The 13,448-nt window shown below is 43.9% G+C and overlaps 3 protein-coding genes across 3 annotated transcripts in view; 1 reads left to right on the top strand and 2 right to left on the bottom strand.

The window, feature by feature from the left end:
- Positions 1–1,831, bottom strand: part of ogfod3 (2-oxoglutarate and iron dependent oxygenase domain containing 3) — a 19,384-nt gene extending 17,553 nt beyond the window's left edge. Inside the window, exons 1-3 of the mRNA XM_083635377.1 lie at positions 1,728–1,831; positions 920–1,228; positions 357–586 (exon numbers count right to left, since the gene is read on the bottom strand). Of these exons, the coding sequence (XP_083491503.1) occupies positions 357–586; positions 920–1,194 (505 nt within the window). The 5' untranslated portion in view covers positions 1,195–1,228; positions 1,728–1,831. The remainder of the gene's footprint in view (positions 1–356; positions 587–919; positions 1,229–1,727) is intronic.
- On the top strand, positions 1,440–9,018 carry hexd (hexosaminidase d). The gene is made up of 13 exons (XM_083635376.1): positions 1,440–1,578; positions 1,670–1,772; positions 1,856–1,971; positions 2,446–2,533; positions 2,638–2,802; positions 2,935–3,118; positions 3,731–3,802; positions 3,900–4,098; positions 4,680–4,841; positions 4,937–5,044; positions 5,154–5,243; positions 5,833–6,054; positions 8,903–9,018. Exons 2-12 carry the CDS (start codon positions 1,686–1,688, stop codon positions 6,017–6,019), a joined length of 1,458 nt encoding a protein of 485 aa, XP_083491502.1. The 5' UTR covers positions 1,440–1,578; positions 1,670–1,685; the 3' UTR covers positions 6,020–6,054; positions 8,903–9,018.
- cybc1 (cytochrome b-245 chaperone 1) lies at positions 7,307–13,405 on the bottom strand. Its single transcript, XM_083635379.1, has 6 exons — positions 13,294–13,405; positions 12,689–12,776; positions 12,082–12,123; positions 11,807–11,977; positions 11,390–11,534; positions 7,307–9,144 (listed from the first exon to the last, which is right to left on the bottom strand). Exons 2-6 carry the CDS (start codon positions 12,774–12,776, stop codon positions 8,967–8,969), a joined length of 624 nt encoding a protein of 207 aa, XP_083491505.1. The 5' UTR covers positions 13,294–13,405; the 3' UTR covers positions 7,307–8,966.
- Between the last annotated feature and the right edge of the window lie 43 nt (positions 13,406–13,448).

Genomic DNA, 13,448 nt, shown 5'->3' with positions numbered 1-13,448 from the left:
AGATGAAACGAAGTTTCATCCTGAAAGCTGTGGAAACCAACATCAATTTCGTTTGAATTACGTTTGCTGCTTTTCACCACTAGAGAGCACACCACCATGCTCAGACAGTCAGTTTTGTAGTTGACTACTAATCAGATTACCTGGATAACCAGAGATGGCACATTACAGTTTTCAACATTTTTTGGACTGGAGAGTTCTCATTTCATATGTCATACTCTACACTGCTATTGACATGATGCTGAAGCAAAATCCAAGAGCAGGAGGATCAGTATGACTGGATTAGAAGGTTATTTATCAAATGGGCCTTGGCTTTATCTCATCTGAGTCATGTATACACACAGCAGAGGCGGTCTCACCCGGGTAGCGCTTGTAGTTCTCGTAGTCCTCCGAGCAGGGGACAGTGTAGACCCGGGGCTCGGGGGCGACCAGCTCGCTACGGCTGACCAGTGTCTCTGTGATATCGCTGTCCCGCGTGGTGATGTACAGCCAGGCAGCGCCACACAGCGCAACACCAGCAACACCAAGCAGCAACACCAAGGGCCCTCGGGACCCCCTCCATGCGGAGGCCTGGCGCAGGGCGTTGCCTCTGAGATGGACAGAACACACAGGTCAGAGGGGTCAAATGTAGGGTGTTTGTGATCTGGAGGTAAACTATGACCCCTACAAAAGGCAAACAAGCACAAAGATAACACATTTTCAATCAAGCATTTCACCTTATAACTTCCACCAGTTTGATACTTCTATGACCTAAATTCATGGGTGCAAACCAAGAATTTAGGCCATAGAAGTATAAACAAAATGGCGGGTAAACTGTATTCTACAAATACCGAATAGTTGGGTTCTTCCTCCACTATCTTACTATCCCCCATTCACCCTGTTCAGCTTCACACAAGTGCTGGATCATTTTATCCACTATTACCTTTTGATCTTCTTCTCTATTCCGTTTGTATCCGACACCTTCGTATTCCCTCGTCGCTGCACGGTCATTTCGACCCACGGGGCATTTAGAAAACCCGCAAAAAATGATAAAAAATTGTTTCCTGGCTGTCTGTCTACACAATAAGCACCATCCCAGCAGCAACAGCAGCAGCAGCAGCTTGGTACCACTGGTGGTGTGACTTCCTGGTGTGGACGCGTATCGGTGCGTCTGATTGGCTCTTCGGTATGCTTCGGAAGAGAAGCCAGTGTTTTCATTGGGCCACGTCACCACGTGTCAGAAAGCGCCTGGCTGCAGAAAATAAAATAAACACTGTAGAATTCTATACAGTCTATGGTAGAAATGCAGAAATAACACGGCTATATGGCGTCGGTACTGTTTGACAGTATTCAATAGACTGCAAAAAGGAAAATGATATCATATGCGTACTCTCATCGATTGCTCTGTGAGCTGAGACGTAACCAATCAATTACCTACAGCGGGGCTTAATGTGAAACAAGTGAAAGCGACTGACAATGACATCTTTCGTGCGGAATCAAACTCGCTATAATTAATTATTGACTGTAGGCTATATAGCGGTTAAAACATTTCCACTTCCTGGTATCCTAAGTGCTAGCGTCTGGAGCGGTCTCTGCATTCTGGTGAGTCCAACAACATGCCCCTGTACACATACACAGCAGTTGAAGTATTAAACTGTAACGATATGAGTTCTTTCTTCCTGCTGCCTGTAAGGATTTGAGCCAGAAGAATGACGTTTCCCCCATGGCCCAAAGGAAAGAAACTAGTTCACCTGGATTTGAAAGGGGCCCCTCCAAGAATCGAATACCTTCACCAGGTAAGAAACGATTGATGCCTGCATCCTGTCTCTTCAGCTGATTGAGCTGTTCTCTGCTAATGATGCCTGTCTTGTTTCTTCAGCTGATTGAGCAGTTCTCTCAACTGGGAGCCGATGGCCTGCTGGTGGAGTACGAGGACATGTTTCCTTATGGGGGCGAGTTAAACCTGCTACAGGCCACAGCACACCCCGCATACAGGTGGATATACACACACACACACACACACACACACACACACACACACACACACACACACACACACACACACACACACACACACACACACACACACACACACACACACACACACACACACACACACACACACACACACACACACACACACACACACACACACACACACACACACACACACACACACACACACACACACACACACTAATTCCCCTGCTAACTGAAGTTATCACTGATATTGCCCACATTTATATAATATACTAATTAATGTATTTGTTAGTGCTTTTCAAGGCACGCAAAGTGCTTCACATATTGGAGGGGGGTGTATGCTTTTTATCAGATCCTGTAATATCCTGTGAGCTTACCTCGACTGAACTTCCTGCGTGAATGATACAGAGATAACGCTTGTCCTGTCATAAAGAAGCTTTTGGACTAAATTGTTTCCGGCTGCTTATTTATATACTCTCTTTTTTTCAGCCGTGAAGAAGTCTTGTCTATCCAGGATGTTGCTAAATCCAAGGGGTTGGAGGTCATCCCCCTGGTGCAGACCTTTGGTCACATGGAGGTGAGTCATCCATCCATCTTCTGCTGATTGGAACTAGCTGTTACTATTAACATGGCACTTACATCTCCCTCTCTCCCCCCCCCCCCACCCTCTCTCTCTCATAGTTTGTTTTGAAGCATCACTCGCTGGGGCACCTGAGAGAGGTGGCCCACTGTCTGGGCACCCTGAATCCCCACAGAGAGGAAGGGGTGCGGCTGGTGATGGAGATGCTGAGGCAGGTGGTGGAGCTGCACCCTGGCCTACACAGACTGCACATTGGAGCAGATGAGGTGAGGACTAGTCTCTTGGTTGTAAGAGAGAAAGGCTGAGAACCCAAATCGAAATGATAAACTATGAAGAGAGTGCCCATGTGCAGCTTAGACCCACAGCGACTTCTCACACTGTCTCCCTCCCTTCCTCAGGTGTATCTGCTAGGCGAAGGGGAGGAGTCAAAACTCTGGTTGGCCTCACCTGGAAACACTGTGGAGAAGCTTTTCCTGAGTCATGTGACCAGGGTGGCCAAGGCTGCCAAGGAGGCGTGGCCTCACCTGAACGTCATCATGTGGGACGACATGCTGAGAGGGATGGGCCATGACACACTGAAAGGTGAGGGGGGGGAATAGATCACATTTCACATTTCACATGTAATAAGATGGTGGAACCCCAAGGAACCCAATCTGAAAATACATTTCTTTTCAGGTATGAATTATATAAGTGTCTATACTTTAGGTGGGCAGATAACTGTGGGCGGAGCAAAACCTATGATCACAACAGTCATCCTTATACATTCCCTTATTGACCTTATTCCTATGCGCGCTTATGCACACAGCAGCCATTTTGAACACGTGTGGTGGGAAAGTACTTGGAAGAGCAAGTTCAGCTCTGTCCTAAGATGCTAAGATTGAAAAAAAAATATTAAAATAAATGATCTCATGTTCACATTATTTGGCCTAGTATTGCTAGCTACCAGAGTCTAGTGTATTTAGCTAGCTGGTAATAACTAGCTAACTAACTCCTCTGCTAGCTCATTTGATACTGTAACTGTTGAATCTATCTGAAGTCCTCCATTATGTGTTGAAGTAACGGTAGTTTTATAATGCCACTAAGTATTCAAAATGGCCACCGTGTGAATAAGATCACTGGACCCCACTTTTGGAACCTCTATGTTTGGTGGTATTAATGCAGTCAATACTCTTTCTGTTGTTATTCATGCGACAGCCAGTGGCCTAGTAGGACTAGTCCAGCCCATGTTGTGGGAATACAACCCTGCGCTGGATGTGGACAACACTGGTAAAAACAATGCGTTATCAATTTGACATGACCTTTGCCCTTCAATGTAGTTGCTAACCTGGTTGCTATGGATACTGATGCATCAGTCTCTCTCCAGTGGCTCTGCTGGAGAAGTACCACAGTGCGGGACTGTCAGAGCTGTGGGCAGCCAGCTCCTTCAAAGGCTCCACCAGCGTTCACTGCAGTGTGCCCGGCACCCAGAGGCATGTGGACAACCACCTGCAGTGGCTGAAGGTGGCAGCCTCCGCCCCCGCTGCCATCAACCTGCAGGGCATCGCGCTCACAGGCTGGCAAAGGTAAGACCCAAAGGAAATGGTCAGGTGGAGGATTACAGTTGTTAGCCAATAGCCAGGTTGATGGTAGCTTTTCAATGCGTCATCAGTTTTTACACAACTTTTTGGACCTTTGAACTTTTTGTATTTTTACATAAAAATCTAGCCTCAACAGAGACTCCGACTGCATGTCCGCGCATATTCTCAGAGACCTACCATGTTCGCACATATTCTCAGACACCTACCATGTTCGCGCATATTCTCAGACACCTACCGGCAAAATTCTCTGGGCCCTCCCTCTATATCAACCCTACTTACAGGTACTGTTTTTGTAATGATTGCTACAACATGTATGGTAAAGTAGGGTCGACATAGAGGGAGGGGGTCAGTGAATTTTGCCGGTAGGATTCTGAGACTACGATTGAACATGAAACATCCAGAGACCAGAATCAATCGTGGTCTCTGTTGCTAGTAAAACATATTGCCTAGTGCAGGTTTCGAAGGTATCTGTCTGTTTCTAATATGTCCAGTATGTCATAAATGCAGTATTTCCTGGCCCACCCCCCCCCCCCCCCCCCAACCCCACCCCACCCCGCCCATGCCAGGTATGACCATCTGTCCGTGCTGTGTGAGCTGATGCCGCTGGCTCTTCCGTCACTAGCAGCCTGTCTCCAGACCCTCATCCATGGCCAGTTCAGTGCTGAGGCTCAAAGCCAGGTGACCCAGAGCCTGGGCATCTCCTCTGTGGAGGTGGAGGCCATGCAGAGGTGAGACCCTGCACCCGACTGTATCAACATCGTACACATTGTCGTATTTAATATGAGTGTCTGCAGCCTGACTGGATTTTGTCCACGCATCTCAGGGCTTCAGCGGGTGACTCACTGTTTGCAGGAAGGCTGCTGGCCGAGTTGGTCGTGGAGCTCACATCACTGCTGGACTCGGAGGACGTGCGGCAATTTGAAAACAGCATGTGAGTTTTATGCAATGATCATGAAAATAAAAATAAATCGTTTACCACAAACTTGTCACAAATGGTGAAAACCTCGCTTTAATGGCAAACTTCTTCTGTGCCACTGTAGGTTTGTAAGAGGATGGTTCACTCCCTACCACCGACAGACCAAGATGGTCAGTCCTCTTATCACCATGCAGATTCAGAGTCAAGCAACAATGTGAGCCCGAGCCTCTGTACAGTATCCTCCTTTTTCAAATTAAAGTCTCAAATTATTGCTTATTTCTAGTTTTAGAAGTTTCATTAGCTAGTTCAATCAGAAATACACTGGTTTTACCAGATTTTTGTGTATTTTGGATCTTTAATTGATCTTAATAATTTGGCATGGTGGCTCAGCGATTAGCACTGTTGCCTCACAGCAAGAAGGTCCCGGGTTCGAGGTCCTCCCAGGTCCTTTCTGTTTGGAGTTTGCATGTTCTCCCCGTGTTCGTGTGGGGTTTCCTCCGGGTGCTCCAGTTTCCTCCCACCATCAAACACATGTAATACTCTTGTCAGTGCCCCTGAGCAAGGCACTGGCAAAAGAACTGGAGTTACTCAGGGCTGAGAGGAGTTGCACCCCTCAGTCCTCGCATAGCATTGTAAAGTCCAACAATAGAGAGAAATCCAGTTGGACTCGTCGTAAATTCCAGGTAACATTAAATTAGACTTTCTGAAACTTACAGATACACTGTGTTGTTGTGTCTCTCTCACATGGTTCTGCTCATACACCCATCCTTTCTTATTTGTATGACCTGACCATCTCTCCTCAGGCTGCTGGCTGTGTTGGAGCAGAGGGTGGAGGCGGTGAGGGGGGAGATGGTGCTTCTTTACCCAGACTCTACGGCCCAGGAGTGGATCGAGCAGCATGTCCGCCCTGTCACGGCTCCCCTGCGGAGGATTACGGAGGAGATCACCGCCTGTCTACAGGAGATGGTGCCATCTCTGGCTACCAAATAAGAGAGATGCTGATGTCCAGGCTGGAAGGATGAATGGTATGGGGTCTGCAGCAGGACATTATGCTGATGTCCAGGCTGGAAGGATGAATGGTATGGGGTCTGCAGCAGGACATTAGAGATGCTGATGTCCAGGCTGGAAGGATGAATGGTATGGGGTCTGCAGCAGGACATTATGCTGATGTCCAGGCTGGAAGGATGAATGGTATGGGGTCTGCAGCAGGACATTATGCTGATGTCCAGGCTGGAAGGATGAATGGTATGGGGTCTGCAGCAGGACATTATGCTGATGTCCAGGCTGGAAGGATGAATGGTATGGGGTCTGCAGCGGGACATTAGAGATGCTGATGTCCAGGCTGGAAGGATGAATGGTATGGGGTCTGCAGCAGGACATTATGCTGATGTCCAGGCTGGAAGGATGAATGGTATGGGGTCTGCAGCAGGACATTATGCTGATGTCCAGGCTGGAAGGATGAATGGTATGGGGTCTGCAGCAGGACATTATGCTGATGTCCAGGCTGGAAGGATGAATGGTATGGGGTCTGCAGCAGGACATTATGCTGATGTCCAGGCTGGAAGGATGAATGGTATGGGGTCTGCAGCAGGACATTATGCTGATGTCCAGGCTGGAAGGATGAATGGTATGGGGTCTGCAGCAGGACATTATGCTGATGTCCAGGCTGGAAGGATGAATGGTATGGGGTCTGCAGCAGGACATTAGAGATGCTGATGTCCAGGCTGGAAGGATGAATGGTATGGGGTCTGCAGCAGGACATTGGGGGGTAAAGGAAAAACATTTCCATGTTGATAAATGCAGGTATCCCTTTAATTCTCTCAACTAGTTCTGGAATGGGACACGGTTCACACTGGCCTTGAAAATGCTCTAGTTTGTGGATTCGTGAAAAAATAAGGCCTTAAACGTTTTTTTAAATGGTATTTAACGTACGGTACTTGATTTTTTTTTTCTTTTAATTAAAACACAGCACCCACATTTATTAGTATGCCTCAGCACTCTGTCCGACGATCGTTGATGCAGTAGCCGTTTTAAAATTCCCATAAATTATTGACTTGACAAGATCATGAGTTATAAATGAGGTCTCTATGATGTTATTAAATCCTTGAATTTCACTAAACGAGAACTTGAAAAGTCATTAAAGTGTTTGAATCTGATGGAAGCGAGTGTGGGAACCATGATGGGAGAATGGGAGCGACTTTGTGCAAGTTCAAATGGTGTGTACGTATGATATCTGCAGCCAAGAAAGCAAAGAATTATGAAAAAAAGACTAAAATCTTTACATACAAAACACTTTTATATCATTCTGCAAGTGTATCCAAGTAAACAAAGACAACAAGAAAATCATCCAGCATTTAACCAAAAACCTCATTCGTCATTTCTCTTTCAAGCGGCACTTGCTATCAGCCAGTAGTGACAGACCCCTGATTCAATAGACAATAAAGAACCAAACTAAAGTTTGCCTGAGATTCACTCTTTGGTTTACAACAACAGAAAAGAGTGTATATTATGAGCATATGTGTTAACACAGAGGCAGATGGACAAACAGTGACAAAAGCATTTCAACTTTCACATGTAATTCACTCTCGATTGAGCCGTGAAAATCCTTCACATTTGATGATAGTTTACAGTTGCATGCGCGCATCTGGATTTGCGGGTTGGTATAAACAAACAAACAAAAGGTGATTATCGACTGGCTGGGTGGTCCGGAAAACACCAGTGTTCCCTTTTTACTGTGGGAAAACCTGCACACTCCCATTGACTCCTCCACATAAACGCTTATTACAGATCAGTAGGAAGAAGGCAGAGTGAGTCTGTCGTCTAGAGCAGTGGTTCTCAAACTTTTTTTGGCTTCAGTACCCCCCTTTCCCTGATTTCTGAAGTCGAGTACCCCCTTTATCCAACTACAACATTTTGCTGAGAAAACCATAGCATATGATGCAATGAATGAATGATAACCCACCTTTTGAAGAATATAACATTGAAATGGAGTGAAAGATTTGCAATTACTGACCACTGTTTAGTTTATTCTTACATTTTTCCATTTCTCCCATTGTCTCAAGTACCCCCTGTAGTACCTACACGTACCCCAGTTTGGGAACCACTGGTCTAGAGGATTCTCAAATGGTCGTAAATCCAAAATGCTTACACATATTAATTTACAGATATCAATAATAACAGTAAAGTAACAGCAGCTGTGTTTAAATGGTCCTCACAAACTATTTTCATCATACTGATATTATGAGACTTTGTAGGGCTGGGCAACTCAATATTATCGTTTAGCATCTTTCAGTGGAATCATATTGTGATGATATGAACATATTTTAATATCGTTCATGACACATTTCTGCAGTCTAAATTGATGACAAGCAAATGTACCTTAAAAACTCATAAAATGAGGTATGGTGGGAATATTATTTGAATATTTCTGTTTTCTTTGACATCACACCTAACATTACCATTCGGTTCAGTGAGATGAACATTCATTTGATTATTCAACATGATCTTGCATACATAAACCATATTGTGGTGTAATTATATTGCGTACTCATTTCTAGCTTTGCGCGCTCAACTGCACATACGCAAGCGAATTTGTGCGCCGCCGTGCCGCCACCTTAGTGAGATATCAAGAAAAATTCTTATATCGATTCAAACCAGCCCCGTTTGTATGACAAAATATTAGGTAGCTGACAGATTTTGTATCCAAATTCTATAGTATAGACAATCATAACCTGCAATATTATTTAAAAAAAACCAATACATTGGAGGAAGGGAGCTTGTAAGGCAACAACCTGGAAATACTAAAAAATAGGTCATATCCTTGCTGCTTCAATGCACATTGCACATGCTTACAGTATTCCGTTTATATTGCAGGTAGACGTTGCCCCCAGGTGGAATGACGGCATCATTGCCCCAAAACCACGCCCTCTGTGACGTGTCAGAGTTCATCCACTTCATCCTCTGAATCACTGCACAGAGAATCTTCCTCCCCCTCTTCTCCCTCCTCCTCCTCCTCCTCCTCTCCAAACGCAGCCTCGTCCTCCTGCTGCCAGCGTTGCTGCAACTCCTCCAGCGCCAGGAAGCGCTTCAGCACCGTGGCCACGGCCTCCACGTCGCTGACGGAATGACAACATCATATGATCTTATTTCTTAGTTCAAAGCATATTTCATAGTATACCCATACAGCTTTTTGAAGGCCGTAACAGGTACACTATTTTTTTAGATTTGATCATTTTCATGCCAGAAGTATTCACCGGATCCACAGAATTTTGTGGAAAAGCCTCTGAGACAGCATGGGTAAAAACAGCATGGCTAACATTCTCCAGTGAAGCCAATTTATGTAAGCAATTGAGACTAGGAGCAACCTCTGTAAGTAAGTCAGTATACTGCAGTGTTATACTACTCAAGTCCAGACAAGTCCTACACTCATTTTTAGGACTCTTGACTCGACTTGGACTTGCAGCACTGATTACTCGAACTTGGACTCGAGCATTCATGCATTTGGATTTGGAAGTTGGAGAATCAGACTTGTTAATTGATAAAGACTGTCTTTTGTTTTTGTTAGTTTTTGTAGTTAATTAAGTCCCTGATTGGTAGTTTGGTGGACTTCTGCACTGGTCAATTAAGCATCAGACAGGAGTGAAGACTGGTGTGCGCCACCACTGCAAGTTTCAACAGAGTTTTCATGGGATTGACATTTTTCTCCCCTTTTTCCCAATGTCCAACCACTAAGTTATGTTCTTATCCTTCTATTGAGACTGAGAACACACTTGTTTCCCACTATGGAGTTAACAGACGAAGTTGTCAGTTTAATTGGCTGTGTCTGCTTGATTGGCCGTTTGATTGTTACTGGTAAATAGGAAGTGATAAAAACATGACAACAGATAAGACACTTACAGACAAAACAAACAAATGATATAAAACATCTGAAAAGTATAACAATAAGCTATTCTTTCTCTCAAATATATTACTATACATACCATATTCTTCCTTTTTTGGTATTAGGCCCTAATAATTTGACATATGATATTAATAGTAGGGCTGTGCCGATTCACTTATCTCCCGATTCGATACTATCACGATACTTTGGTGCCGATTCGATATATATTGCGATTCACGATTATTGCGATTCTACGATTATTGCGATTCGATATTACGATTTATTGCGATTTTTGTTTATTTTTTTCTTTTCTTTTTTCAGTTTGTTTGCTTTTTTACACTAGATTAGAACATGGGAAAAGTTGAATCATACACTAGAGACTGTATATTATATATCATGAGTAGGGCTGGGCGATATAGTTAAAAACAGGGGCGGACTGGGATCATAATTCAGGCCGGGCATTAGATACCAAGCAGGCCAGGCCGATATGGGCCAACGCGCGTGAAATTTGGGCCGTTTGAAGCCAGATTTGGGTCCAATTTTACAATGAGATGCACCCACTTTAACCCTGAAGTGTAATTATTACTTCAGACTAACTAATAAAGTAATAAAACCACTAGTAAACCAGTAGGCGGCGCCTGGCCTGCTGTTCAGTGAGTGGCCTGACTGCAAGCACCCAAAAATTTTTTTTTTTTTTTTTTTTTTTTTTTTTTTTTTTTTTAATTTGCGATTATCGATTCTGGAATAAAAGATCGATCCAAAAAATCGTGACATTAAAAATCGCGATACTTAGGTGAATCGATTTTTTCCCCCACCCCTAATTAATAGCTATTAATATTAATTAATGAATATATACCATGACATTATTCAATTTCGTTCAAGGGCAGGCATGCGTTTATTTGTTTATTAAACTTTTCTTTGGTGACTCCGGACTCGACGTGTACTCGAGATATAGTGACTTGACTACACTGGTATACTGTATGTTGGCAATGTTGGTTACTTCCCCCTCATACAGTTACCTAATGTGTTGGAATTGTTGACAGCATATGACTACATGACGCTACAATTGTTTATAGTCTGTTTTACAATTCCTACTATTATTGCACATTTTTCTATGCTATTTGTGCACTTACACTGTTTTCTTAGTCACTGCTGTATGTAATTACGTACTTACTAATAAGTAATTACTCATTACTTGCTGCTACAGTGACCTAATTTCCCCATGGAGATCAATTAAGATTGATTTTGTCTTAATAATAATAATAATAATAAAAATAAACATATGCTGCTTGTGTGGGATCCGATCAAAATGTTGAATTAGAATCACCTCAGGTTAAGGACTTAGACAACCCATTGATCAATTCTAAAGTCAATATGTAATGAATGACATAATATACATCATAGGAAAGGTGGACGTCACTGGCTGGTATCTGATTCTTAATGAAAGCACAATATCGGCCCCACAAGGCCCAGTCTCCTACCTGCGTCCCCCCAGGGTGGCGCTCTGGGTGAGGGGGTAGGACAGGCCCGTAGCCAATCGCAGCACCAGCAGGTAGCCCCGCCCCAGATAACGAACCTTCTCCTCCTGGACTGAGACGTCCCGCAGGTGTGCCAGGTCCAGCACCACTGACGGTGGAATAGAATAGAATAGAATAATCCATGTAGGCCTAAGCAAGTGGTAACTACATTAGAGTGACCCAGACGAATGGGCTCAGCAAGACAATTTTGAAGTATTCCAAATGAAATCCAAAGTATTAAGTAAGTATAGTATATAATATGTTACTTAACTTGAGTAATCTAATAGAATACGTTACAAATGACATTTTAGGGCATGTATTCAGTCATCTGTGATGGAATAAGTTTTAGAAGTAGCCCTCCCAACACTGGATGCTACTGACCTTTCTCGTTCCCTCTCCTCCACAAGGTCAGGACTAAGGCGTACAGACTAGTGGTCTTGAGCTCAATAAGGTTCTTGGTTTTGTCGAACACGGCCTCCTCCCATTCCTCCATGTTCTGCATGGCCACAAACACACAGCCGGTCACATAGAAAAGCTTCCACAGGACGCTGTCTGTGAAAAGGGAAATAGGAGTGAGATGCAGTAAGCAAACAGATGGGGATATATGGACGACAGGATGTCATTTGGTGGTGATGGTGGCGATCCAGTTTGTCTACCTGAGCTGTAGTATGCAGCCGCCAACCCAATAGATGCTATACCTGGGAAATCAAAAGAGAAAGTATGTGTTTTGGAAGCAGTTCATTTGCCGCATGCATTCCTACCAATATGGTGCTTTACCATGACCACAGCTCATTGGCGGTGGCTTTTATTACCTCTGCCAGTGCCAAGGAGGTTGTGCTGTTTGTTTCTCAGCAGGATTATGAAAAACTACTGACCCACATTTCATGAAACTTCGCATGGGCCAAGGAAGAATCCATTACATTTTGGACAGGATCCGACTCACGAACAAACCTCACAGAACAAGCAATAAGATGAACTATTGGCCTTGGCGGAGGTCTACTCTGCACCCTCACAGAGTGCCCTTGTAGTTTGATGATCTTAATTTATTACAATCACCTGTTATTTTCCTCCCAAGATGGCTGTGTGATGATGTAACAATACTATGATGAACACGAGGATGAGAGGAACAGAGATGGACCACTTTTACTATTCTTTTTTAGGCCAATAGCTAGTATGAACAGTAGTGGTGTTTGCTGTTTGACATTCAGCTGAAACAATGTGCAAGTCTCTCTCACACACACACACACACACACACATACTGACCAACAAGGAGAGACCAGGAACGAATCCCTGGGGATCTCTTCAGGTGGAGCAGGGTGGAGCTCTGCTCCTCTACGGTCATGTACCCCATCTGAAAACACAGCAGGCCAAAGCTAGGACATTAGCACTACACACTCCCTCAAGCCCTGAGTAGACTGTTGACCATGGACAGCAGACTTTTTGTATGCATGTGAATAACAGTATTGGTTTAAGAACTAGACTGGTGGTTATTGGGTAAAATGCACTAGCATGAATAGTTTGTCAGATGACCACAAAATGCTATTTTATTTATACATTCTATTATTATTTGAGCTATTGCACCAGGAAATGAGTAGAATAAGGTATTGCTCAATTTAAGTCAATCTGCCCACATCTGGCCAATAACAAGTTTGATATTCAAGATATGTTGCGAGTTGACTGTGGTTACAGATATAACAGCCCTAAATCTAGTTGAATCATCTAGCCTAGCTTAATGATAGCAGAAAGCTCAACAAGATGAGAAGGATGATGCTGTGATGGATGATGGTGACTAGGCTACTCCCCCCCTCACATCACAGCTTCACTGCGACTATTAGAAAGATATTTTTCACACATTTTGTACCGCTTACCTTAACCTCTGTCTTCACGTTTTTGTCGACTCGTCCCTACAGAGCAATAAAACACGGAAACATGAGTTGAAATATAAGGAAGTTCCAATTCATGTTTTTGTTAACAGCCCAACTGTTTTTTGTGTGTACTTCCTTCCTGGATATTACGACAACAC

This window comes from Poromitra crassiceps (assembly GCF_964638095.1).
Source record: "Poromitra crassiceps genome assembly, chromosome: 4".
NCBI lineage: Eukaryota > Metazoa > Chordata > Actinopteri > Beryciformes > Melamphaidae > Poromitra > Poromitra crassiceps.
The sequence above is the reverse complement of the archived record's forward strand: the minus strand, read 5'-3'. Positions and strand labels throughout refer to the sequence as shown.

Coding starts and splice junctions, on each gene's coding strand:
- hexd (XM_083635376.1), top strand. CDS start 1,686: ATGACGTTTCCCCCATGGCCCAAAGGAAAGAAACTAGTTCACCTGGAT. Junction 3,119..3,730: donor GGGCCATGACACACTGAAAG/GTGAGGGGGGGG, acceptor TTCATGCGACAG/CCAGTGGCCTAGTAGGACTA. Junction 4,099..4,679: donor GCGCTCACAGGCTGGCAAAG/GTAAGACCCAAA, acceptor CGCCCATGCCAG/GTATGACCATCTGTCCGTGC.
- cybc1 (XM_083635379.1), bottom strand. CDS start 12,776: ATGGGGTACATGACCGTAGAGGAGCAGAGCTCCACCCTGCTCCACCTG. Junction 11,535..11,806: donor GAGGAGAGGGAACGAGAAAG/GTCAGTAGCATC, acceptor TTCCACCGTCAG/TGGTGCTGGACCTGGCACAC. Junction 9,145..11,389: donor GCCACCCTGGGGGGACGCAG/GTAGGAGACTGG, acceptor TCATTCCGTCAG/CGACGTGGAGGCCGTGGCCA.